Genomic DNA, 27,304 nt, shown 5'->3' on the forward strand with positions numbered 1-27,304 from the left:
CAGGAGCTTCCTAGTGTTGATTACAGTGGCTTCTATCTCTTCCTTTGGCCAGCTTATTATCCCAGCAGGGTACCTGATCACAGGCAGGGCGTAGGTGTTGATAGCACAGATCTTGTTCTTACCGTTCAGCTGACTCCTCAAGACTTGCCTGACCCTCTGCAGGTACTTGGTGGTTGCAGTTTTCCTGGCCTCTTCATGGTACGTGGGATCCCCAAGTACTTGTAGCTGTTCTCTATGTCTGCAATGTTGCCTTCTGGTAGTTCGATCCCCTCAGTTCTGATTACCTTCCCCTTCCCTCTTTTTGTTATCATTCGACTACATTTCTCCAGTCCGAACAAAATTCAGATGTCATTACTGTATATCCTAGTGGTTTGGATCAGTGAATCGATGTCCCGTTCACGCTTGGCATACAGCTTAATATCATCCATCTACAGGAGGTGGCTGACAGCTGCTCCATTCTGAGGTTTAGGACTGTCCAGCCTTAGATTAACCACTCTGGATGTCTCTCGTTGACTAGCAGCTTGTTCATTTGTGCTGCCATGGAGTGCAGTCCTGGCTCCAACATTCTAACACCATCCTATTTTCGTCGCTTGCCCACTGATACCTTCTTGTTCCTGTACACCTGAAGTGAACCTTTTTGATCCAGGCGATGTCCGAGTAGAAAAAAAGATTGTTTCTTTGCACTACTGGAGTTTTAATATAAATAGTCATTTTCTCTTTTTTTTTTTTTAAACCATTATTATTATGTGAGTAAGTTCAAAATTATTTTGCAAATTAATTGTTCTTTATCAATTAAGTTTTTAAGAAGGGGGCAAACAATATATACACACACACACACACACACACGTATGCGTTTTCCCATCAAACAGATCATAAACTGGAACAACATGATTTCCAGGAAATGCTTGAATGGCCCTTGTTTCCAAGCTTATACTGAAGAGACAAAGAGAGGACTTTAACGCAGTTTTTTTTCGTCTCACTCTTAACTAACTGAAGCCTTTCACTGAAGTACCAAATAAACAAATTTGTAATCTCTTTCTGGCCAGACACATGGCAGCACTTCTGCTATAATTGTATTTGTATTTAAGAAAATAAAAACGCAGACATAAGTGTACACATAGTTTTTGACTGCTAGTGAAAATGGTTTTCTTTACACATAACACTCTCACTGAACTAACACAGCCAATCCCTCAACATGTTTGTACTTTCTGCTCATATTGCCTTCATACTAAATAATTATTAGTTTTTTTTAAAGATTTTAACATTGAACTCAACAACAAACAAATCCTCCAAGCAAAAGAAAAAAAATTGCATTATAACTCTTCACGTCAATATATGGGCCACAAGTAGGGGTGAAGTGGGCAGGAAGTGGCCCCCTGCCTCGAGTTTGAGAGCCCCGATGGACACCCTTTCATCGAACAGTACTCCCTGAGTTCAGTTACTTACATTTTCACAGACAATAAAACAACAAAATTTTAAATAAAAGCAATAAATAAAATACCAGTGTTAAAAATTTTGAAAAAATTGTTAACACAATGGAAGTGACATTACAATTTTCACATAGTTATCCAAATTAACCACTTAAACGAAATGACAGAATTACAAATTGTCATACATGGTGAAAGAAAGCTGTAAGTACCAGAGTATCATTGTTTTTAATTCTCTTTAATTGTGGCAACAACATCCAAAACAAAGGGAACATAAAATGTTCTAAAACCAGTGACACTCATTTTTTTGGTACTCTATCCATATTTAATGCATTTAAGATGATTTTTGTAAAAGTGAAGCTTCAGTTTGAACTCAACATCACCTTGTCCAGGGTATCTAAATTTGTTGTACAAAGGACTCTTATTTTCTGATGTTGTGAGTTGATGGTCAATGGACACATCACCACATGTGGCAACTAGCAAAGTGCCCAGACCATCCATAAAGAACTCTGGAGAAAGAAAGAGACATTTGCCCCATAAGGTAAAAAACTTTAATTGCCACTTAGAGCTCAAACTTTGATGAGGTCTGGACTTACCTGAATGTGCTGTACGCTGGAGCTTAGGGTCAAAGCCCACCCTCTGCACGGCATCTGTGCGAGCCAGGAAGAAGTTGACAACTCCACTGGTCATAGAACATTGTGGGTAACCAGGAAGTGATTGAAATTTCCCTCCAGATTTCCTGTATAGGCAGCCACCTTCAATTTCTTCTCCTTCCTCATAGATGAGAGCAAAGTAAAACTGATTCCCTTTCACCGACCCACCAACCTAACAAGAACAGAGAACATTACATAACAAATCTACATCTTGTCTAATAAATACTCTGATGTAGATATTATTGTTGATGACAACCCCAAGGTTGCTGTCATGATTAATTATCTAAAACCTTTATGTATTATATTCATATTTTAACCCTGAAAAAGTAATTATTCCCCAAGTCTAATACAATCTTGAAAAAACAACATGGTATTTTCATAATACACAGCCTGTTCTCTTTCTCAGACCATTAATAAATATAGTTTTTCATGTTAACAGTTACCAGCAAGTGAATGAAAATATAATTATTATTACATATATATTATCTCAAGAAATATATGCAAAATTGTGTGGTTCTCTAGGAATTTTAAGCCAAACCAAATCCAACCTGTTTGACATTGTTTAGCACGAGCCATGAGCTATATGAGACGTTATGCTATCAGGACTACCATGGTGTGCAGGACAAAAGGGCCTAAATGCAAAGGCTCAAAAGCAGGCAAAACAACTCAGAATGCACCATTAAAGGGGGTTAATAAACAGACCAAGAAATATAGAGCCCATAAGTGGAATGATAAAGAGAGACTTTAAAGGAAGTAAGGGTCAGTCAAGATATCTGGGGAGCAAAAACAAACCTCAGCTAAATCAAGTTAATTACAAATTTTAACCAAGAATGAAAACCTAATTTGTGTGTGTGTGTTTAACTTAACAACAGCCTTAATGTTTGGCTCAGATTTAAGTCTCAAATAGGGATGCAACGATACCAATTTTTTCAAACCGATCCGATACCGATACTTGGATCTGAGTACTTGCCGATACAGAGTACAAAAACCGATACTTCTACCACACACACAAGTTAAACTTAACCAGTAGTAAAGAAACGACCCCAGACAACTCTTTAACACAAACGAAACGTTTACTGAACGTAAGGGCAGAGACAAATACTGTACAACGCATCCCTTTTTTAAACTCAAATGATATTCCAATTCCTTAACCAAATGAAATACACTGTATAAATGAAATAATTCCCTTTCAAATTATATTAAACAACCCAACTTATGTTATCACCTTTTGGTAAGTGACTCACTAATATACACTCCAAAACACGTTATATAAATCCACTAAACATACAATATTCACACATGGGCGCCACACACACTCACATTCACACTTGTTGCAGGCCTGTTTGCTGCTCACGCCGGACGATGGAGAAAAATCCTCTTCTCCCCAGTAAGAGCACAAAAGTCTGACTTACAGTTCCGTTGCTCGGTAGGTCGCCATTCACCAGTCCCACACTAAATCCACTCCCTGCGGACCCGATGCTGTCTCTGCTACAGCGCGTTAGCCAGTCACTGTCCAGCTCTCCGACAGTCCTGCCTCCGTGGCGCAACCAAGCAGTCCGGGCTAGCCTTTAGCCTCGGCGGTCATGGCTGGAAACACAGTTTTCCACGGTGGTGCGACCGTTGAAACAAAAAGTCACTTCACCCACACTCTGTTGCGAAGCTCTCACACGGTTAGCTTTCTAGTCACACACTCTTTTGTGCTAGTTAACCTCAGTAAAACTAGCCGAGTCTCTCACTTTGGTTCAGCTAACCTCGTGCATCTCTCCATGCCGTTCTCTTCTGTGAACTGTGAACACCTTATGTGGCGTTCAAGTCCATGGGAATTATGAGTATCTACTCCCAAATTCCCATCCGGGCTACATTAGTATCGGTTCATGGTATCGGTTGATTTTTACGAGTACGAGTACGCACACATTTTACAGTATCGGCCCCGATACCCGATACCAGTATCGGGATCGGTGCATCCCTAGTCTCAAAGGGTCTTGATAGATGCCTTTCATTCACTATGTTAAAAAGAATAATGAAACAAATAAAATACTGAAGACAACCTGGTGCCTCACAAAGGCATCTTGCTAGAAAGCTAATGTCTCCTTCTGGTGTAAATGTAAATGGAGGTTTTGCTTCTGGCCTGCTTAGTGGCGAGCAACTTGAACAGCAGTAATCCATCTCCATCTCTTCATGTTTACTCACTTCAACCGCCTGGTGGTTTGAAGAGACATTAATGCACAAAAACATGCACTTTAAACTCGGCCTAAGAGCCAAACCTCCGGGAAACATATGTGAACAGTACTTTGCAGAAGAAACAAAGGTCAGTGCCATCACCAGGATATCACATCTCTGCTTGGCTTTACTTTGCTAGTAGAGAAAATACCCTGAATTTTATCTTATAAAATAGAACAAACATGTAACACATGTGGGAACTATAGATAAGCAGACCAACATCCACAATGATCTGAAAGTACCTGGTAGCTTAGTGCTATAATATCATTAGAAGAAAGTTACTTACAGTGGCTTGCAAAAGTATTCGGCCCCCTTGAACTTTTCCACATTTTGTCACATTACAGCCACAAACATGAATCAATTTTATTGGAATTCCACATGAAAGACCAATACAAAGTGGTGTACACGTGAGAAGTGGAACGAAAATCATACATGATTCCAAACATTTTTTACAAATAAATAACTGAAAAGTGGGGTGTGCGTAATTATTCAGCCCCGAGTCAATACTTTGTAGAACCACCTTTGCTGCAATTACAGCTACCAATCTTTTAGGATGTGTCTCTACCAGCTTTGCACATCTAGAGACTGAAATCCTTGCCCATTCTTCTTTGCAAAACAGCTCCAGCTCTGTCAGATTAGATGGACAGCGTTTGTGAACAGCAGTTTTCAGATCTTGCCACAGATTCTCGATTGGATTTAGATCTGGACTTTGACTGGGCCATTCTAACACATGGATATGTTTTGTTTTAAACCATACCATTGTTGCCCTGGCTTTAGGCTCGTTGTCCTGCTGGAAGGTGAACCTCCGCCCCAGTCTCAAGTCTTTTGCAGTCTTTTGACTCCAAGAGGTTTTCTTCCAAGATTGCCCTGTATTTGGCTCCATCCATCTTCCCATCAACTCTGACCAGCTTCCCTGTCCCTGCTGAAGAGAAGCACCCCCAGAGCATGATGCTGCCACCACCATATTTGACAGTGGGGATGGTGTGTTCAGAGTGATGTACAGTGTTAGTTTTCCGCCACACATAGCGTTTTGCATTTTGGCCAAAAAGTTCCATTTTGGTCTCATCTGACCAGAGCACCTTCTTCCACATGTTTGCTGTGTCCCCCACATGGCTTGTGGCAAACTGCAAACAGGACTTCTTATGGATTTCTGTTAACAATGGCTTTCTTCATGCCACTCTTCCATAAAGGCCAACTTTGTGCAGTGCACGACTAATAGTTGTCCTATGGACAGATTCCCCCACCTGAGCAGTAGATCTCTGCAGCTCGTCCAGAGTCACCATGGGCGTCTTGGCTGCATTTCTGATCAGCGCTCTCCTTGTTCGGCCTGTGAGTTTAGGTGGACGGCCTTGTCTTGGTAGGTTTACAGTTGTGCCATACTCCTTCCGTTTCTGAATGATCGCTTGAACAGTGCTCCGTGGGATGTTCAAGGCTTGGGAAATCTTTTTGTAGCCTAAGCCTGCTTTAAATTTCTCAATAACTTTATCGCTGACCAGTCTGATGTGTTCTTTGGACTTCATGGTGTTGTTGCTCCCAATATTCTCTTAGACAACCTCTGAGGCCGTCACAGAGCAGCTGTATTTGTCCTGACATTAGATTACACACAGGTGCACTCTATTTAGTCATTAGCACTCATCAGGCAATGTCTATGGGCAACTGGCTGCACTCAGACCAAAGGGGGCTGAATAATTACGCACACCCCACTTTGTAGTTATTTATTTGTAAAAAATGTTTGGAATCATGTCTGATTTTCGTTCCACTTCTCACGTGTACACCACTTCGTATTGGTCTTTCACGTGGAATTCCAATAAAATTGATTCATGTTTGTGGCTGTAATGTGACAAAATGTGGGAAAGTTCAAGGGGGCCGAATACTTTTGCAAGCCACTGTAGGAAGGAGAAGAGAAGGAATATGGAGAGCCAAAGGCTTACAGCACAATAGAAATATTAGTGAGCAGTACAGATATAATGAGCCAGCCCTGACAGAAGAGAGTACTATAACGGAATTAGATTATTAACAATAACAGCAATAACAGAAGTATTAGCTGAGGATAAACTTCACCATCTTTACTGGACACATTTTTGTAGATATTAAATGTATTTGAAAGTTGATCGAACACACAGTTTATTTAACAAATGTCAGTACCTATACTTGTTTTTATATGTTTACCTACACCCACCCTGGGAATAAATGCCAAAATAATTTTGAGCCTTTAATTATTTCTGCACACTGTTGTTTTAACTGGGTGGAATGACTGTACAGCTTAAATCTTAATGACTTAACTAAAGAATTTGTTTGACTTTAATTTTTCTCTAATCCACAGATGGTCAGAATTATTTACACATATCCAAATATATACAAAGATTCACTTAAATCCTTTGATATGTGGTTCTACAATGTTCTGTAGAGTCTTAACCTGCCATAACCAAGGCCAATTAACTTCTTGCTAGTGCTAGCACTGACACATTTTAACCAAGAATAAAAACCTGATGTGTGTGTGTCAGCTGGTAGTTTCTCTTTGTCAGCATAAAAAGGATTTGTTTGACAGCAGTCACTGGACCGAACAGTTCTGGGAACAGTTGGAAAGTCCAATGGATTTGAATGAAGATTTAAGGAGAACTGTAGATTACCACAAGCTGGGAAAGTCTCTTGGAGACTGTAACAATACCACGGCAGACATGATGTTTGCATGCTTTTCAGCATCTCTTTATTACACGCATAGGCTACAGCTGCAGCTTTCCAGCTCGCAGCTCACTCTCCGCTAAACAACCACACAACAGCAGACAGTTTTTCATTAACGTCTGTGATACTATTGGTCCTTGGGTTGTAAATCTTTTTAATGTTTCTCTTCAGACTGGGGTGTTTGCTTTTTTTAAACATGCCATTGTGGAACCAAGGCTCAAATAAACCTCCCCTGGATCCAACACTACATCAACACTGTTCCATTTCCAAAACTCCCTTTTATATCAAAACCTTTTGAGAAGGCTGTTGCTGTCCACCTTACAGCGTATTTGGATAATCTCAACATCTATGACCATTTCCAGTCTGGTTTTCATGAAATGCATTCCACTGACACAGCACTACTAAAAGTTATCAATGATATTATGATGTCAGGAGACACCGGACAATACACAGTCCTGGTCTTCTTGGACCTCTGCAGCTTTCAATACAGTTAATCATACCATCCTGATAAACAGACAGATCTGGTTGGGTTGTCTGGCTCTGTTTTAGAGTGGTTTTCTTCCTACACCTGATAGGAGTTTTAATGTGTCTGCAAACCAGATTTAGTTTGAATATACAGAGCTGCTATGTGGAGTTCCTCAAGGCTCCGTGCTGGGACCTAGTTTATTTTTAATATACATTCATTTAGGCCTGATAATACAGCAGTTTCCTGATGTTTCTTATCATCATTTTGCAGATGATAATCAGGGGACAGAGAAAAAGGGGTTAGAATCAGAAGCTGTGATAAGAGCCCTGGTGGTGACCTTTTAAATAAAAAAAGCTCAGAAAATTACTGCACATATTAGAAGAAACTTCCAAACAGACATTCAGTGGAGTATTAGGAAAAGCGTCAATGGTGTTAAATAACACACCTGGGTTATGACTGTTGGAAGAAATAATATTTGCAAAGTACTCCCTTTTTGCTTCTTTGACAGTGTTATGGTAGCGATACCAGCAGTCATTAAGAATTTGTAATGTCACCTGCAGTTTATCCTTTTTCCATCTGTGTTCTGCTCGATAACATTCCCTCTTAACAGCACAATTGGGCATAATCCCAGCTAAAAAAAAAAAATCAGAGAAGTCGTTTATGAAGTTATTGTATTTTGGGGAGCAATAGGTGACAGTGCAGAAAACCTGGTTTGTGCGACTTTCGTAAATGATGCAGGTCAGAAATGATATAAACAGAAACAGACTTGGGAGTTACAGATGGCAGCCACACATTTGTCCTTAAATTTGTATGGTAAAACCTTTTTACCCCCCATATTATAGTTTAAAAAGAAAAATTAATGTGTGCGAAAGGCTTTGTTGGTTGTTAATACATACAATGATGGATGAAAACCTGTAATAGTAATTGTAGAGTGTGGTGTATTACTCACTAGCCACCACAAGGGGGAGTATGGTCACAGTTCAGGTGTTTCATACAGTTTGGAATGTTATACAATACGTTCTTTTCTATTTTTTGTACAAGTATTCTGTCTCTTTTTAAAATATTAATTTCTTCTTTGTACTCAACTGTATAAAGACCCAGAGGAGAAGAAAACTCACCAATAAAAGAAAGAAAATGCAAATGCCTTCCTAAAACAGAGAATAAGGCTCACTGATCAGTCTGCTGTGAAACCACCATTACGGTTAGAGAATGCTGGTGGTTTAAAGGTTTCATGAAAACACACATATGCACGCATAGCCATGCTGACAGCTCAGTGAGCCTCATAGCGTGAGAGGGTTAAGGAAGTGGCTGGTTTGAGAATGCTACAGCACTGTGGGAGCTGACATTGAAGCCTGCGGTTGTCTCAGCTCGACCCAACATCCTCTGAAACTTGCTGTAATCTGCTTTCAACTTCAACTACACACTTGCTGTTGCGCGTGTTCAGCTTTTAACTTCTGTAATTCCACAGAAGTGATGCAAATATTTGCAAATTTCATAGAAGTATCTTTTACTCACCCTGGTTCTTGATTATTGTACTGTTATTTATATATATATATAATTTTAAAAAATGAAGGTAATGAGTTTTAGTTTCTCCTCACAGACTTTCATTTTTGTTCCTAAAGGTACCAATTTACCAATAGAGTAATCTCTACACACGATGACCATTAGTATGGTTAATATTCATAAAATATACTTGTTTGAATTTAGCTATGTAAGAGAGCAAAATGGCCTCTTGCTAATACTAATACCGAATATAATGCTGCTGGAGCTCTCAAATACTCAAATGTGCTTGCAAAAATGTTTAAGTAACATTCATGGCATTGTTCAAGAAAAAGGAAATGAGTTGAGTTTCAGTTTTCTAATTCTGTGTTCATGCGTAAGCAGCAGAAGTGAAAAACAGGAAGGAATATGAGATTTAAGACATAAGGATGGGAGTGCAGTGTGAAGTGGTGCATACAGTCAGCCACCAATTGTGCAATTCTCCCACTTAAAAAGATGACAGAGGCCTGTAATTTTCAGTATAGTATACCTCAACTATGAGAGACAAAATAAGAAAAAAAAAATCCAGAAAATCACATCGTCTGATTTTTAAGTCCTTAGTGTTCCACTATAGACTGGCCGGACAATAGCAGGCACCTATTGAGCAGTGAGTGTGCCTTAAGGCGGCCTATTAGCTGTCAAACAAACTTGTTACAGAAGAGGGCATTCACCACATTCACTTTGAATTCGAGATTGAATTCACCAGCTCCCTCGAATTCAAAAAACTTTCTGGTGGGACATTTAGACCCACCAGCTTTAGTGGCTACATATGTGGCTGGTATAGCTATAATTTATTTTAATTTATTTTGTGCCAAGTAATAAGTAAACATTGCAGAATGGATCAAAGGACTGAATATGAAACTAAGAATGGCGATCTATTTGAGGATAGTAGTGCCACAAATGTACAGCAGTCATGTGAAGAGGAGCCACGAAGAAGTCAGAAACCTCGAAAGCTTACTGAAAAGGCTCAGGAACTGCATCATGATAAGTCAAAAAAACTTCAGCATCGTTTCACTACAACTTATGATAAATGGAAAGCAACCGCCAAGCAAGCTAAGAAAATGATAAAGGGAGCGCCCTCTGTTGAGGTTGTGAAGGATTTGATGTGCAAGTTAAGTTGTGCATCAGCAGATGTGAAACATGCATATGAAGATTTGCGCAAATGTGCTTCCCCAGACAGTGGGATCCGTCGTAGAGTAGACACCTGTGACGCGGTATCTAAAATAATCTTGGAAAATGCAACCACTTATCTTCAGAATAAAGATAACGAAGATGTTCAGACAAAGGATTTAGTCTGGCCTGAGTCTAGTTCAGTGTTTTCATCTTCAGCTTCTCAAGGCACAAGTAAGGGCTCTCAAAGAAGTTCAAGCTCTGCAAGCAGTTCCAGCATAAAGTCACGAAAGTCAAGCCTTTCCTCCATTAAGAGACAAGAGGCCGTAGCAGAGCTGGCTGCCACACAAGCTGCACTAAAGGTCCTGCAGAAGATAGAATGTGAACAACAAGAACTTGAAAGCCTTGAAGAAGAAGATAGAAAGAGGATTGCATTACAAGAGGAAGAAAATGTGGCAAAAAAGAAAGCACTGGAAGAGAAGCGCAGACAAATAGAGCGCTTACAGACTGTTAAGAAGCTAAGTGCGGCAAAAGCACGGCTCCAAGTTTATGAACAAGATGCAAGCTCAGATGAGGAAATAACAGAGTTACTTCATAACCATGCAGCTCAGCAACATAGATCTCCAGAAGCTATAAGGATTTCACGTGAGCATCCCGTGATATACCAAACAGATCATGTCACAGTCCTCGCTGAAGCAATAGCAGAATCTATTAATGTGAGCCGTCTCCCAGCACCTGAACCGTCTGTCTTCATGGGAGACCCACTAAGATACAACGATTGGAAGATGTCATTTCAAACCCTAATAGGCAGGAAAAACATTCCAGTAAATGAAAAGGTCTATTACCTTCGTAAATATGTTGGTGGACCTGCAAAAAGGGCCATTGAAAGTTATTTCCTATTAGGAACGGACACAGCTTACAACTCAGCATGGGATATCCTGGAAGAAAGATTTGGAAGCTCATTTGTGATAGCTAAAGCTTTCAAGGATAAGCTTGCAGCATGGCCCAAAATTGGACCCAAAGACAGCGTTGAGCTGAGGGATTTTTCAGACTTCCTTAGAGGCTGCCAGGCTGCAATGTCCCAGATTAAGAGTCTGGAAGTATTGAACGACTGTGATGAAAATCAAAAACTTCTAACAAAACTGCCAGATTGGCTGGTGGCCAGTTGGAATAGGAAGGTGATTGAGATAGAAGAAACTTGTAATATGTTTCCTACTTTCAGTCAGTTTGTGGAATTCATCACAAAGGAAGCAAAAATAGCTTACAATCCAGTAACTTCTCTTCATGCCCTGAAGTCCAATGATGGTGAAAAAATAAAGACAACAAAGGCACGAAACATTGGTGCAAAGGTGCTTGTGAGCAACTCGGAAGAGAATGCAGAACGCAAGAGATGCACCTTTTGTGAAAAATGCAATCATGGTATTCAGACATGCTGGAAATTCAAGGAAAAACCAGTTGAAGAATGTTTTAAATTTGTCCAGACAAAGAAGTTGTGCTTTGGATGTTTACAACCAGGACATCATTCAAGGACCTGCAAAAGAAGGAGTCTTTGTGAAACATGTAAGGAAAAACACCCAACATGTTTACATGAAGATCGCGAAAGAGCAACCAGAAGAGAGAAAAGCAGTGATGAGCATGGGGAGAGTGTGAAAAACTCAAAATATGCTAAGTCAACGGAAAGAACAGAGAGCAAACACACTCCTGAACCATCAAATGAAGCTACATCAAACAGAGTAGTGCAAGGCATGGACAGCATGTACTCCTCTACAGTTGTCCCAGTTTGGTTATCTACATCAAGTAACCCAGAGAATGAAATTCTTGTATATGCACTACTTGACAACCAAGGCGACACCACATTCATTATGCAAGACAAGGCAGAAGCTCTGGAAATGAAAGGGGAGGCTGTGCAGTTAAAACTCTGTATTTCTGGATGAAAGTGTGGAATTATCCCAAGTCAAAGGTTAGTTGGACTGCAGGTGAGAGGTTTCTATTCATCAAAGAAGATTTCTCTCCCTGTAACCTATTCAAGAGAGTTCATCCCTGCCAATCTAAGTCACATTCCTACACCAAAAACGGCAAGAGCTTGGCCACACCTAGAGCATCTTGCTGAGGAGATTGCTCCATTGATTGAGTGTGATGTGGGGCTTCTCATAGGATACAACTGTCCACAGGCTTTGCTACTCCGAGAGGTTGTCCCAGGTAAAGACAATAAGCCATTTGCTCACAGGACAGATCTTGGATGGAGCATAGTCGGTTGTGTTAGCCCATGTGTCGACTATGGTGATGCTATAGGAAGCAGTCACAAGATTGTCATGAAGTCAGTGAGACCTCATCTCCAGACATCTAAGAAACTCACAAATGAAGTGAAATCTTCATCTTTGCGTGCCTACCTTTATGAGGTCATGGCAATCATAAATAGTAGGCCCTTAATAACTCACCTGCTGAATGATCCCACTGGTCCACAGCCTCTTACGCCAAATCACATCCTGACCATGAAGTCTTCAGTGGTTTTACCACCACCTGGTGAGTTTGTGAAGGCAGACCTTTATATTCGCAAGAGATGGCGCAAGGTGCAATACCTGGCCAATGAATTTTGGACCAGATGGAAAAGGGAATACTTGCTGAATCTTCAGCAGAGAGGAAAATGGTACAAAACACAGAGAAATGCCAAGATCAATGACATTGTGATGCTGATGGATAATAGTCTACCCAGAAATGAGTGGAAGTTGGCCAAGGTAACCAAGGTGTACCCTAGTGAGGATGGAATCATTAGGAAACTCGAGCTGCTAATCAGTGATGGGGCACTGGATGACCAAGGAAAAAGAGTTAATAAGCCAGTCTATCTTGAGAGACCCATCCACAAAACAGTTACCCTACTTGAAGCTGAATAGTTCAGAACTCCTGTTTGACCCAAGAGACTATCTACATGTATTTTTCCCTTTGCAACGAGGTTCACTTGAAAATCACCAGTGATTTGGTGGGAGTGTGGCTGCTGTCAGCAGCAGTTATGCAGTTTAAGATAATTTCATGGTTTAAGTAATAATAAATAAGTTAAAAATACTTTATTTTAACATATCAGATTTAATGTATACATTGTTGGTTTGAAAATACACATTTAAAGGGTTTACCGAATGTTTCCAGGGTGGAACCAATGTTCAGTCTGTTGTTTGGGGTTGACAGTATTTTCAGTTACACGCCACACTCTAAGAGCTATGTAGACACGTGCAACAAAGTTTTCCAGCTGTGGGAAGGAGTGCACACTGCAAGATGCGTTTTCATTAACCCCTGCAAGTTAATGCAGCCAATGAGGTATGCAATTTGTATTTTATATGTCGTGGTAGAAAAATAAGATGTTTGTTTGTGACAGAACTGGCGAGTTTATGGTAGTCACGTGTAATTTGTTAACAATTTGTAAAGGTCAAATTGTGAGTGTTTATGTTGTTTAATAATGTGCTTTATTGTTTATTCTCTATGAGAACAATTTACTGTGGAAATTAATTATTTTATGTTGTTTGTACAGTTCTCACGGCATCGTTGGTGGCACCTGTGTGCAATAAATGCCAGTGAAAATCAAGAACGCCTTGTGTCCGTTTTTCAACTTGGAGGGAGTAACAACATATATATACTGAACATATATCTTGTTCACCACTGAGAAAATCTGAGACAGTGTGTATGAGTGTAGACTTGTAGCCTACGCCCAAATGCACTGATGTATTTGGATTCCTACAGTGAAACTAAATATTCATCATTATTAGTTGGTATTACAACACTGAACCCTGTTGACAGCACATTGATTTTCCTGGGTATTAATTATATTATCCATTAATTAGGAATACTGCTTACACAAAGTTACAGTTTTTGTAGTGGTAATATGCTAGAATATTATACGTGGAAAAACACTAGAAGACCCCATAGCCCCTGTGACATTTTCATTAAATGCATTAAGACATCGATTCAGTAATTCTGTGTGTATACAGTTTGTTTGTTTTTTGTGAAACCAAAAACAAGCATATATAACAACCTACTTTCTCAATTCCCCATCTCTGTCAATGGAAATTTTTGCATAGCATTAGAAGATTTAGGCTTAGATCTGTTAACTATTAGAAATTCTGGAATGGTATATTAAAACTGATTTAGCTAAAAAAATGCATCAAAATTTTGGAAAAAACAAAATTAATTTGATAATGTTGTAACTGGATCAGATAAATCATTGTCAAGGAAAAAGTAAAGTCCATAAGAACGCCAATCAGTGCATTAAAAGGGTAAAAAGAAACCACGAGCCATTTGATTCTCACCACGTCAAGTTCAGGCATCGCTTCCATCACCTCCACAAGGTTCTCTATCTTCGTCTTCTCTGTAAGCACAAAGTCATCATCCACCCACAGGAAGTACTTGGTGGTTACCTGGGAAACAGCCAGATTTCTGCCTGCAAACCAGCCCTGAGGAAGGAAACATCTTTCATATCTTAATGGTCCTAATAGTCATTGAAGGTGATTGCAAATAATAAGAGTTCTAATTCTGATTTCAGATTTTTCCTTAAATTGTGGTGGTGACCAAATGTGCCTGCAGTCCATTTATTTTTCATGTAGTTAGTTGTATCATGTTAAATTGCTGCTAATCTAAGTAACACAAGTTAAGCTAATAACATTTTAAATGCATCTGAAATATACTCTTCTCAGATTTTATATAACTTTTTCTACAGAAAATTTCAAGAATTAAAGTAATGTGACCTATGTTCTAAATTTTGTATATCCGTTTAGTTAGTTTAGTCCATAAGAATGTATGTCTATACCTGTGCTGGAGGCATAATGTAATGTTGAATGTTTTCTCCAGTAATGTGCTCCGTTTCTAAGCTGTCATCGGCAACAATGATTTTTATGTTGCTATAGAATTGCCGGATGCTGTCCAGCAACACCCTTAAGTGTTTATAGCGCTGGAAAGTTTTTGTTGTGATGGTGACTTGAGAGCTGATATCTGAGAGACAGAAGCAAACAAAGACTTATTTCAAGAAAAAGTAGGGTAATCTGCTACAGCATAGAATCAGTTATCTTCTGACACTTTTCTCTATGTGCATGCTTCACTCACCTATAGTGCCATGGAAAAGTATTTGTCCCCATTTATTACAATCAAATGTTTCAGATCTTCAAACAAATTTAATATTAGTCAAAGGCAGTAGCGGTTTTTGATAGGGGCGACACGGGCGATTGCCCAGGGTAGCATCGTGGTGGGGCGGGCATCACGGGCATCTCCAAAAAACCCCCCCCAAATAAAAACAGTGGCTCGTACTCATGCTGCCCCGACATCAGCCAGCGCATTTTGGAGATGGCATAGGCACCGGTCGGTTTTCTATTGCTCATTTGCTGGGAGTAAGGGCGCCCTCGTTTGCGAGGTGCGCCGGCTGCTTGCGGCACAGAGAGGAGAGGGCAGGGCGGCAGGGGATTCACTGGCTAGCTGGAGCAGCATCTAATAACCAACTCGCAAAATAAAACAAAATAAAAACAAACCAACAAACACAAAAACACCAGACATTATGATAAAGAACTTATCATTTTTTTCCCCGAAATTCTATAAGGTGAGCGCGAGAGCCCTCGGTGCGCCTGCTTGCTGCTGAAGTCAAAGTAAACTTTATTGTCATCTCCGCTACATACAGTCCAGTATATAGAGAGACGAGACGACGAGGCTCCAGTTACAGCAGTGCAAGTAAACAAACAATAAATATGAGAGGAGTAAGAAAATAAATATACACTTCAGGACTAGGGGTAAAGGAATCAATAACAATTGAAAATTTATAATTTACAGTTTGATGATTTAAAAGGGGAGGGGGGGAGGGGGCTGCTTCCAAATAGAGCACATTTCCTTCATAATGTTGTAAATCCAAGCCCATTATGTATTCATGATTTGAATCCTGGGTTGTGCGAAATCCTGGAAATACACCCTAGACAAAGCATATCTGTGAACTAAGGTGTAGGTCTATTAGGTTATGTTGTGGTGATCCTCTGGTTGGGGGATGGATGTTCATATTGGAGTGTAAAGTTAAAACCAATGGAAGATGGACAAGAAAAGTTCAAAGCCATCAGGTGCTCAGTTTAGAAAAAAAAGAGAAAAGAAGAGGAGGAGAAATGAGCAAAAGGTACAGGTAAGCAGATGTGTCATTGGATAATGACAGGTCATGTATCCTGAAACAATCAGAATCATATTCAGAATACTTTATTAATCCCTAAGGAAATTATGTGGGTTACAGTTGGTCCAAGAAATTCTAAAAATAGTAACAGTAACAGACTAAACTCCAAACAATACATTATGTTACAGATTTCACACATTTAGGAAATAGCACTAATATATACAGATCACTCAATTATAAATATCAAAACTTAACAGAGGTGATTATAAATAAATATCAAGAAAATTGACAAGAATATTATAGAGTAGAAAAGAGCTTTTTTAAAACGGTGTAACTATTGCAGTGTTTACAGTGTGTTAGATGGAGGAGTTGTACAGGGAGATGGCCACAGGCAAGAATGTTTCCTGTGTCATTCAGTGGTGCTTTTTGCTAATCCCAGTCTCTCACTGAACGTGCTTCAGTGAGTAGCCAGTACGTCATGGAGTGGGTGGGAGGTAAGTATTGATGTGGGTATTTTAGTGACCTTCTGGCTGATCAGTGGTGGTTCTAGCCTGTTTGCGCCCTGGGCGAACACTACCTCTGTCTTTTTGTGTCTCTATTGTGGTCAGTGCTATCCTCTATGCTGTTGCATGCTGGGGCAGCAGGTTGAGGGTCACAGATGCCAACAGACTAAATAAACTGATCCACAAGGCCAGTAATGTTGTGGGGATGGAGCTGGACGCCATTAGGGTGGTGTCTGAGAGGTGGATGTTGTCCAAGATAAAGATAATGTTGGACAACATCCACCTCCACTCCATGACGTACTGGCTAGTCACAGGAGCGTGTGCTTTATACAACTAACTCATTCACCCAGTCACACAAGAACTTTTTCTAAGCTGTTAAGTGCTTACTATCTACCATTCACACACATTCACACTCAGATGGATGCATCGGAGAGCAACATGGGGTTAGTATCTTGCCCAGGGATATTCGGCATGCAGCACTGCAATAGTTACACCCTTTTTACACACGCCCTTTATACTCTATAATATTCTTGTCAATTTTCTTGATATTTATTTATAATCACCTCTGTTAATCCTTGATATTTACAATTGAGTGATCTGTATATATTAGTGCTAGTTCTTAAATGTGTGAAATCTGTAACATAACGTATTGCTTGGAGTTTAGTCTGTTACTACTTTTAGTATTTCTTCTTGGAGCAACTGTAACCCACATAATTTCCTTAGGGATTAATAAAGTATTCTGATTCTGATTCTGATTGTTTCAGGATGACCTGGCATTATCCAATGACACATCTGCTTACCTCTATCTTTTTCTCGTTTCTCCACCTCTTCTTTTCTCTTTTTTCTAAACTGAGCACCTGATGGCTTTGAACTTTTCTTGTCCATCTTCCATTGGTTTTAATTTTGCACTCCAGTATGAACACCCATCCCTCATCCTGAGGATCACCACAACATAACCTAATAAATGTACACCTTAGTTCACAGATATGCTTTGTCTAGGGTGTATTTCTTCTTTTTTTTGTTCAAATCATGAATACATAATGGGCTTGGATTTACAACATTATAAATGAAATGTGCTCTATTTGAAAGCACCCAGCCCCCCTCCCCTTTCGACAGGTTGTGTGTGAGACTTTAAATCATCAAACTGTGAATTATAGATTTTAAATTGTTATTGATCCCTTCACCACCACCTAGCTAGTGGGTAACAGACGTCTCTGAAAACGTCAGAGCACTTTTTGCAAATATGTGATGTCTTGATAAACCGAGCAGATGTTGACACAGCTACATTCTCGCCTGACAATATGTTAAAAGTTTATTTTGTGACCCAGAAAGAGTAATATTTCAAACACTTCAGCCGCACTCCTCAACCAAGTGGCTGCCGCCATTGTTGGAAACTGGAATTGGCTGGGCTGCACTATGAATTCTGGGATAGGTTGGGCCATGAAGGATATACCCGCCCCATCCTTCATATCTGGGGAAAAGGAGGACGCATTTGTCAGCCGCATTTGGAGGAGTATTTGAATTTGGACATGCTTTTTCGCGTCGCTGTAATGTAATCGACCTTCAAATGCGGCCTCAGGAGGATGCAGCCCTTGAATTGGGACACAGCCATGTTCTATTTAAGTTATTCCTATATTCAGCAGGTGTGGTAGTAATCAGGCCTAGGAGTGGTTTTTTTCAAAATTAAAAAATGGTCAATCACAGTCAATTCATAATTTAACAATGAGGAGCAGTTACTTTTTCAAATAACACCAAAAGGGACTGGATAACTTTTTTCAATAATGAAAGAGCTCAACATTTACAGAATTGCCTTTTGTATTTACCCAGATTATTTGTGAATAATGTTAAGATTTATTTGATGATCTGCAACATTTAAGTGTAAGAAATACGTAAAAAAATATTCAATAAGAACTCAGGAAGGGTGCAACTACTTTTTGAAAGAACTGTATACCTCTAGTGAGGAACCTTGAAAACACAATTAAGTTAAAACCTATTTCAATAAATCACTTCATTCATTGTAGGAAGGCAGTCTAAGTTGGCCATGATTTCAGGAATCAATGCATGGTACCATCACAGAGACAAAGCTTTTGATTTAGGATTTGGAATTACTGAATGACTTTCAGTTCCTAGGAAGAACAAACTACCTGTTCCCATGTCATACAGGACTGGTACACGAGGCTGTTTGATGGCAATTGGAAACACAGCTTCATGCATTTCAAACTGGAAAGTGGCTAAAATAAGAAAACAAAAGCTTAGATTAAATATGGTGCATAGGAGACTGTTGTATAAAGAGAAAAAAAAAAAAAAAAACAAACAAAACAGTCACTGAGTTGCCAATAAACCTCAGAACAGCACACAAACTGCATAACTGTAACACACTTTGTCTAATTTCACTTTTGCTTTCACTTATTTTGCTTGGACATGACACACGGAATTCAGAAACAATCAAATTTCATGCAAAACTTTATTTTATGTAATGAATTTTTTCATATAGAATTTCACATTTCTAGCTCATTTAACATTGCTTAAACACATACCAAGGTCTCCAGTGTTTATGTGGTAGTCAGTGCTGGTATAGGACACTTTGGCTAGCAAGTTGTTGAGGGTCACCAGGCTGCGAGACTCGATAATCAGTTTGTTCTTGCCAGATCCTGTTAATTCAAGTCACAAAATTTCACAACAGCATTAAAATGACTTGAGTAATAGTTTAAGTTTTAAAGTCAATAAATAACACAAAGTGTACACTCTACAAGCTATATAGGCTATATAAAAATGAATTCAAACAAAAGTCTATTTATTTTGCCTGTTTGCCTAGCTGAAATCATACTTTCTTATATTTTTTAATTAACTACAGATGGGACACATTTTCAGGAAAAAAAAAAGTTAAAAAGCAGTCAGTGAGTTCATAGTAAATCTGAGAAAAATACACAAATTGTTAGTGGAGTGTGTAGTTAGTGTGTTGTGTAGTTAGTGTGTTGTGTAGTCGTTTTGTTTTGTGTGTCTGTGAGGTTACTAACGACTGTCATAAAGGCAGATTGCAATGTAAACACTGTCACCAGGTAGAAAACCAGAGGAGTGATACACATTCTGTTGTCAGGCCTGCAGGGTTTATCCCTGTGGTGTTCTTCTCCGTCTTGTGGTGGACAAACATTTCTTTTTACTGGCAAAAATAATTTGTGGGGCATCTTATTTTGACACCTGATTGTTCTCTCATTTTAGTTATAGTAGTATTTTTAAATGGTTGTTCAAAATTTAAAAAAAAAAAAAAAATGCCAGGTGTATTGGCTACATTTTTAGATAAATAGTTGTAGCAGTTTACAAAATGTGTGAAAAGGATTTTATGTTTTTTTGTGATTTCAGATCAGTTGTGTTAATACAGTATGTCAATGAAAAAAACAAATTCAAACGCGTGAGGTTGAGCTAAAAGAATAATACCAAGCAAGGCAGGAAAAAAAAATAAAATGAAACCATTTAAAGGTGAAATACAAATTTAGAATCAAAAAGAGTAAAAAATAGCCAGTAATATTTTGGAGCTCAGAGAGTTAACTCAGCAAATCATGAAAAATTTGGTTTAAATTTTTGTTCATGACAGTGCAGATTTCTGACATTTTGTGTAAATTAAGCATGTAAAAAATGAGATTTTTTTCTAACAAAAAAAACAAAAACAAAACACAAACAGTTAAACTTCAGATAGACATGTTTGGAAATGAACTGCCCATGTTGTGCAGTTTTCTGGATTTTATAAGTATTGGGCTACATATTTATTTATTATACAGGCTATACAGTACATAAAAAACAAAATTCACGTTTTATCTGAATTTTATGAGAAACTAACATGTTTAATTATGCGTATGTATCTAACCATCTGCATGTGTTTGAGAAAAAAAAAAAAAAGCTTTGATTTTGCCACCCTATTTGATTTCTCTGCCACCCTCTGTTATGTGAAGGCTGTGTGCAGGCAGGAGTGGTAGTAGGAGGACCCAAAGTGCAGACACTCGATGGCAAACCGTGAACTCAAAAGGTAACAAACTTGCAAATAAACTTACTCAGCCAGAACACACAGCAAGAAGAGGGTAGATCACGACACAGACACAGAGAACTACACAGGGCTTAAATACACAGAGGGAGCAATCAGGGAATGAGTAACAGGAGGGAAACACAGCTGGGGCAAATCAGGCCTAACGAGACAAAGGAAGCACAATCAGACACATTTACATGAGACACGGACTTTCAAAGTAAAACAGGAAACATAACACAGACTGAACTTACAGACACAGACAGGCACTACAGAGGGAACAGAGACGTACGCCTGGAAAGACGTACGCCTGGAAAGTGGCCGGACTGGACCGGGCGAGGCTGAGGCCTCCGAGGCTTCAGCCTCACCCCGGCCTGCTCGTCCTGCGCGTCCTGTCCGGCCACTTTCCAGACCGATGACTGGACGTCATTGCCGTCATGCACGGCCCCCTGAACTGTTTTCTGGGCTCTTGGGCCATCAGCCTCCAGGCCTGACCCAGGCATCCTAACACCCTCGTGCCACCCTAAGAAAATTTCTTTAGATCCACCTCAGCTGATTGTGCGAGAGTGAGAATGAGGACCCAGGTTTGGACACAGAAGGAGATGGAGCGGAGAGTTAAACCAAAAGCGAGCCATTTTATTTTGGCTGATAAACATAAACACAAAATAATGCGAGGCAAATGGGGCGACAAACTAAACTGCTACCTTCACTGGGAAAACTAAACAAGATAACTGTGACTAATTAAGATGACTATTGTAACTATGATTTCTATGATGACTGTGACTACTATGAGTGCTATGACTAGACGTGGTGACACAGACGTTCTGACAAAGACAAGACAATGGAACAATGGAATGGACAATGGAATACAAAGACTAAACACACAAGGGGGATCAGGGGAAGTGGAATCACATGGGGAAACACCTGACACACATGAACCTAATAACGGGACATGTGGTGGATTTTTGTTTGATATGTATAACTATGTAACTATATACACTATATATCTATCTGCACTGAACATATATATTTTAACTTTCATGTAGAGTCTTAAGCACAAGACATTTTTGCTTCACCGAGGTTTATTAAGTTGGTACAGTAACAGGGCAGTTAATGTAAGGGGAGAGTTCTCTTGAATAATTTACTTAATAATTAATTAATTTAATGTCTTTAATGCAGCACAACCAAAACAGTAACATTGTAATAGAGATCCAGATCCTGAACACATCACAATAAAATATCATACGATATAGCCACACACACACACACACACATACACACACACACACTTTGAACCTACACTGAAGTGTTTTTATATATGAGAAAGCATGTAACCTATGTATTATATGTTATAAGATTGTGCCACTTGCTGTATAAGATTTAATAATTAGGATTAATGTGTGACCTTTGACCGTGTCATGACCTATTGTGATAAGCCAGAGCAAGGGGTACTCAGAGTCCTGACTGGCCTTTGGCCAAGACCTTGGCCGCTACCTGACCCCTGCAGCTGTGTTGGGCGTGTGGGAAAATTACCCAGCAGCAGGGGGCGGGGATACTGGTCCCTATATTAGGGGACCAGAGGACACCCCCAGAGCTTTTTTCCTCCTGCTGCTGCTTCCTGTCCGTCTTTGTGTTGCTCTGTTGTCTGTGCTTAAGGCTGTACACCCCGGGGTTTTTGCTTTGCTTTTCTGCTATGTAACTCTCTTGCTAAATGTCTGTTTGTATTTTTCCTGCTGTTCATATGATTCAGTGTATTAAACTCTGTTCCAAGAATTCTACTCTTTTACAGAGCATCTTTTTGAGTGTCTTGATTTTAATTGGATCTAAAAGGATTGGATCTCCACATTGTTGGTGGGAGAAGGTTAGCAGGATGGCTTCAAAATTTGCGACCACAGACAGGGGAAGTGAAACTAAATACAATGAACAAAGAACACCAGACTCTTTCAAAATAAGACAGGAGGCAGACAATACTGACTTGATAACATGAACAAGGGAGACTGCAACATAAGGGGTGACGACACAACAGGATGTAGATAAACAAGGACTAAAGACTGAGCAACTAAGGAACTTTAAGATAACTAGATGACTTAACGTAAAAGAATGTCAAAATACAAAGCAACTCAAATCCTAACTAATGATAGAAACAACAAGAACTTAGCACGTCTTCAACAGTACATGTCAGTGATGCAAAATGAACAGAAAATGCGGGGTCCCAGACCCAGCCCATGACATGACTGTTGTAAATGTTATATATTTCATATTTGTAAGAGATTGTTTTTCTTCTCTATTTGCCTTGAAAGTTCTGACCCTTCCTGCTAATCTGGCATGTGGTCCAAAAACCAATCCAACAAAAGTACTCACTACAATATAGCCACTTATTTACTGATTTATAGGATCCAGGGTCTATTAACATTTTCTTTCTGTTTATTTGTTATCAGTTTGTATATAAATTGGAATCTCACTTTTGATGATCGTCTGTTCAGGTGTAATATTTGTGGTCAGGATGCCTTTAGACACACTTAAAGATACCTACAAAAGAAAGGCCTGAATAAATTTAAAGAGCACTCAGAATATTATATAGTCGTCTACAAAAAAAATAAACTGTGTATGAAATTATAATGCTGTGTCAGTGTAACACTGAAATACCTATTGAAGATGGAAAGAAAGATACTATTTTATACTGTACATCAGACCATAAGTAATGTTTGTTTTTTTTCTTTCATTTATCCTAAAGCTGAATGAAAGTCAGCCCCACACATTGATCAGAAAATCAGAGAATCAGGGCCCGTACTGTTTAATGTTTGAAATGTATATGTTCAGGAAGCGTCTTGTATGATCCAGCCAACCTGTACAATTCATATTAATAGATTTGAGGGAGAATTGTCCGCCGATCTGATCTGGGATATCACACCAACCTTGTAGCTGCTTCTGTTTTCTGCATGCAGCCCTAAACCTGAAATTAAATTTACATTACTTCAACACTGTCCTTCTATGGAAAGACTCCATGACTTTATAACAGACACGTTTTTGAAACATAATTGATCAACATGAATTCCTCAAAACCTGCCATTATCATTCTTGGTTAATTATCTTTTAATTATGTTTTAAATGTAATTATACATGGAAAATACCAACAATTGCATGTTAATTTGACTCACTAATGACTCTAAATCAGAGGTATTAAAGTTTACTTATTAATCTGAGAAATACCACCAAATTTAGACTCAGATCAACATTTATTCACCATTTTTCTAATAGTGGAAAGGAATATACAGCACATATACAACAACACTGACCACTGGTAAACAATTGTGCATATATTAGGCTTGGTATACCTGGTATGAGAGTAGAGGTCAAAGGCCGTACTATATAACCTTGAATAGGATACTGCAGAGGAGAGTTAGGCGAAGCAAACAGCAGTCTGGATAGTTCAGACGCCATCCTGATGAAGAGATGAAATGTGGGTAACAAACAGGTATCACCTTTTTACTAGCGCTGTCAGTGTTAATCTCGTTAAAATGACGTTAAGGCCATAGCCCCATTAATGTGGCAAATCTCCGTTAGCAAGTTAGCGCGTGCATCGGGGTGCACGGCGTCAACGCGTTAACGAGCTAACCCCGAAAACACATTGACGCCATGCAGCCCCACGCACTGGATGGAATTCTGCTGACTGCACCAAGCGAAGCAACTCTGGTGTTGAAGTGCAATACGTTCTCATTCCCAAAGCATATTATTTTACGCTAGGTGACAAATCATCAGCATATTATGCATCCGGGTGTAACAGTGTTTATGCGTTATTATTCCACTTGCCACAAATGTCAGTGTAATGGGGAAACAGCGCCCCCCCTCCCGTCTCGGTGTGGCTGGTTAGGTGAGGCTGGCTGCAATAATCGCTGCCAGTCTGCTGTAGCCATACGAGAGGTGAGTTGTATTGTTCCGCACACAATGTAGCTAAGTAGTACAGACACATAAAACATGTTTGGTTACACGGGCACCCAACACGTCTCTAAATGCAAATTAACACTGACAGCACTACTTTTTACATATATTCAATACAACAAGGACAGAGCAGCAATAGAGCATTTGAATACATCTGAAACAATTAGGGGATTTGCATAGCCAAAATATAAAGAGACTTATAGAACAGAGCATCTCAATAGGAACATGGTAAATTGCCTAATAAATTAATTTTGTGTTTATGTTTATTTTGGTAAGAGTTAGTTATAAAAACCAAAAATGGGTCGGGGACAATAAATGGTGTATTTGTTTATGGTTTCCACATTCATTGGTTCGGATATTCAATGTATGTACAACATGACGGTAAGTAGAGGACAGCACAGTGCTTGCTGTTGGACTGACTTGACATAGCCAAGGCTGATCAGTAAAAATTGGTTACCCAATCCTTTCTTATTTTTTGATTAAGAAACCAACTTACCTTATCTTACTGGACCCAATGATTATAATATCAAAAAATGCCAAACGTGTCTACATTAATTACAGTTTACAAAGATGCCAATTGATTATGTTCAGTTGCAAATGCCATTGCATTACTGTTAAAGTACACAGCATTCATTCATCCAGCCTCTACCTGGTTTTGTACTGTTGGAGCTCCTTAACTCGCCGTTTAACAAGCTCTTCGTATTGATCCTCGGGTATATAATCTTTAAGAAGTTCTGAGCCTTTAGGGCAGATACATTGATGACCCAATGAAAAGTTGCTAGGAGAAAATGACCTGAAGAACAGAGGAAATACAGAGCTCCTAAAGGGTCAGAATTCTCTTCCATATCACATTGTCATTTAAATCAAGTAGTGTTCAATTCTTATGGGAATGTGGGAGACTAGCCTAAAAAGTATTTTCATGATGCATTAAGCGTAACAAGACTGTTGCTTCGTCTGGATAGCAGTATACCAACGTTCCTCAAATAAAATGTAGTTTCACCTCTGGTCAACAATAAAAAAACACAAAGTGGTCATACAAAGCACTCTACGTGTGTGTGTGGTGTGTGTTAAGGATTTGAAACTTGAAACAGAAAGATAAAAACAATTTAATGAAAACATTTTCAAACACTGCCAAATATACAAGAGGAGGGGTTTCTACACACATACATATGTACACAATTGTTATTACCTTAGTTTTGTTGTGCTGGAAAACTTGAACAGATTTCCATGAAAGTTAGAGAAATGTATGACATAGAATGCCGTTAGGATGATCAGAGTAACAGCCACCAGCCGGAGCCTTGTGCTACTCAATGACATCTGCAGACATACACACACACAAACTCACGTTGTAGACAGTTTGCTAGCAAAGGACCTAAGGGCAAAGATGGCAGTTCTAATACTCCTGCCCCCAACAGCTGTCAGGTGGCAGGATTATTTCTATTTATTTTCATAATAAAGATGCAGCTAATGTAATGCATATGCAAATACATATGGAATTGGTTTACCTAAAAGTTTTGCAGTACAAAGTTCGGAGAAAAGGGCGATTGCTTCATATATCAAATACTTTTAAAAAATACACATATTCTTAAAAAATGGTCCATCAACCAAGTTTAAAAGCATTTTTTTGCACACTGAAATCTGAGACAATGCTCGAACATCTAATAATCCAGAAATTTTTCACTTACATTACATTTATACAATAAATATTCACAGCACAAAAAAACGACTTTCTTCTTTTTCCTTGATGTATCAAATTTGTATAGTGTCACTAAAAGGCCCTCCATTATGTTGGTATGTGGCACTGAAGAAAATATGAATCAAATCAAATATAATATATAATCGTCTGCAATTGTCTGCACAAATTCTTTCCTTTTCCTTTTAGTGTTAACTTCCACGTGGATGATATCTACAACAAAACTCTTATTAGTATACTTTTTGGCCTAAATAAAATAAAATGACACTATATATTTTACTTGTGAAATCAGGAGTAGTCATCTAAGAGATGAAAATAAATTAACATTATAATTAATATCATAATTAACTGAATTAACATTTACATTATAAGTTTATTTATGTTATATGTCATTGAAATTTTGTTATTGTGTTAATGGTAACAGAATGAACAAAAACTAATGATATTTAACCACTGGCTACAGTATAGAAATGATCCATGTCTTACCATTTCTTCCTTCTAAAGTTCCACTCTTATCTCATTTATTCAGCATAAATATCCAAGAGATTAAGGAGCCACAAAATCAAACAGCCGTAAATTAAAAAAAAAAAAAACCCAAACAAAACTCTTGAGAGTTGAGTGGCTGAGCACTTGTGTACAGTGACTGAGGGGGTGTCCTTCTTTAAAGTAGTTAACGAAAAACAGTCTGGTGGGGGTGGAAACCTTGAGCAGCTTAACACTGCTATGACTGATTTTATCAGCTAATAAACTTATGTGCTTATAATATATATTAACAACTGCATCAAAGATTCTGGATATCTCATAAAAATTCATATTGCAATGCATGTAACTTCATAAAACACTTTGTTATCAGACATTAATAATCCTCACAATATTACATAAATAGCAAGTTCCTTGATTCACATATGAATGTAACATATAATTTCTTTCATGTCT

General features: G+C 38.8%; 1 protein-coding gene across 4 annotated transcripts; it reads right to left on the reverse strand.

The window, feature by feature from the left end:
- Window positions 1-96: 96 nt before the first annotated feature.
- LOC100695216 (beta-1,4 N-acetylgalactosaminyltransferase 2) lies at window positions 97-27,004 on the reverse strand. 4 transcript variants are annotated; one of them, XM_019358272.1, is made up of 13 exons: window positions 26,855-26,997; window positions 26,649-26,670; window positions 25,865-25,992; window positions 25,325-25,468; window positions 24,072-24,178; window positions 23,652-23,689; window positions 23,199-23,265; window positions 19,259-19,372; window positions 18,866-18,952; window positions 14,890-15,071; window positions 14,393-14,536; window positions 2,024-2,252; window positions 97-1,936 (listed from the first exon to the last, which is right to left on the reverse strand). In XM_019358272.1, the coding sequence occupies exons 3-13, from the start codon at window positions 25,990-25,992 to the stop codon at window positions 1,743-1,745; spliced, it is 1,434 nt and encodes a 477-aa protein (XP_019213817.1). In that variant the 5' UTR covers window positions 26,649-26,670; window positions 26,855-26,997; the 3' UTR covers window positions 97-1,742. The 4 variants fall into 4 exon arrangements, with proteins under 4 accessions (XP_019213817.1, XP_005468640.1, XP_005468641.1 ...); XM_005468583.3 differs by lacking the exon at window positions 26,649-26,670 and having other exon boundaries at window positions 26,855-27,004; XM_005468584.3 differs by lacking the exons at window positions 25,325-25,468; window positions 26,649-26,670 and having other exon boundaries at window positions 26,855-27,004.
- Between the last annotated feature and the right edge of the window lie 300 nt (window positions 27,005-27,304).

This window comes from Oreochromis niloticus, linkage group LG4, assembly GCF_001858045.2.
Source record: "Oreochromis niloticus isolate F11D_XX linkage group LG4, O_niloticus_UMD_NMBU, whole genome shotgun sequence".
Taxonomy (NCBI): domain Eukaryota; kingdom Metazoa; phylum Chordata; class Actinopteri; order Cichliformes; family Cichlidae; genus Oreochromis; species Oreochromis niloticus.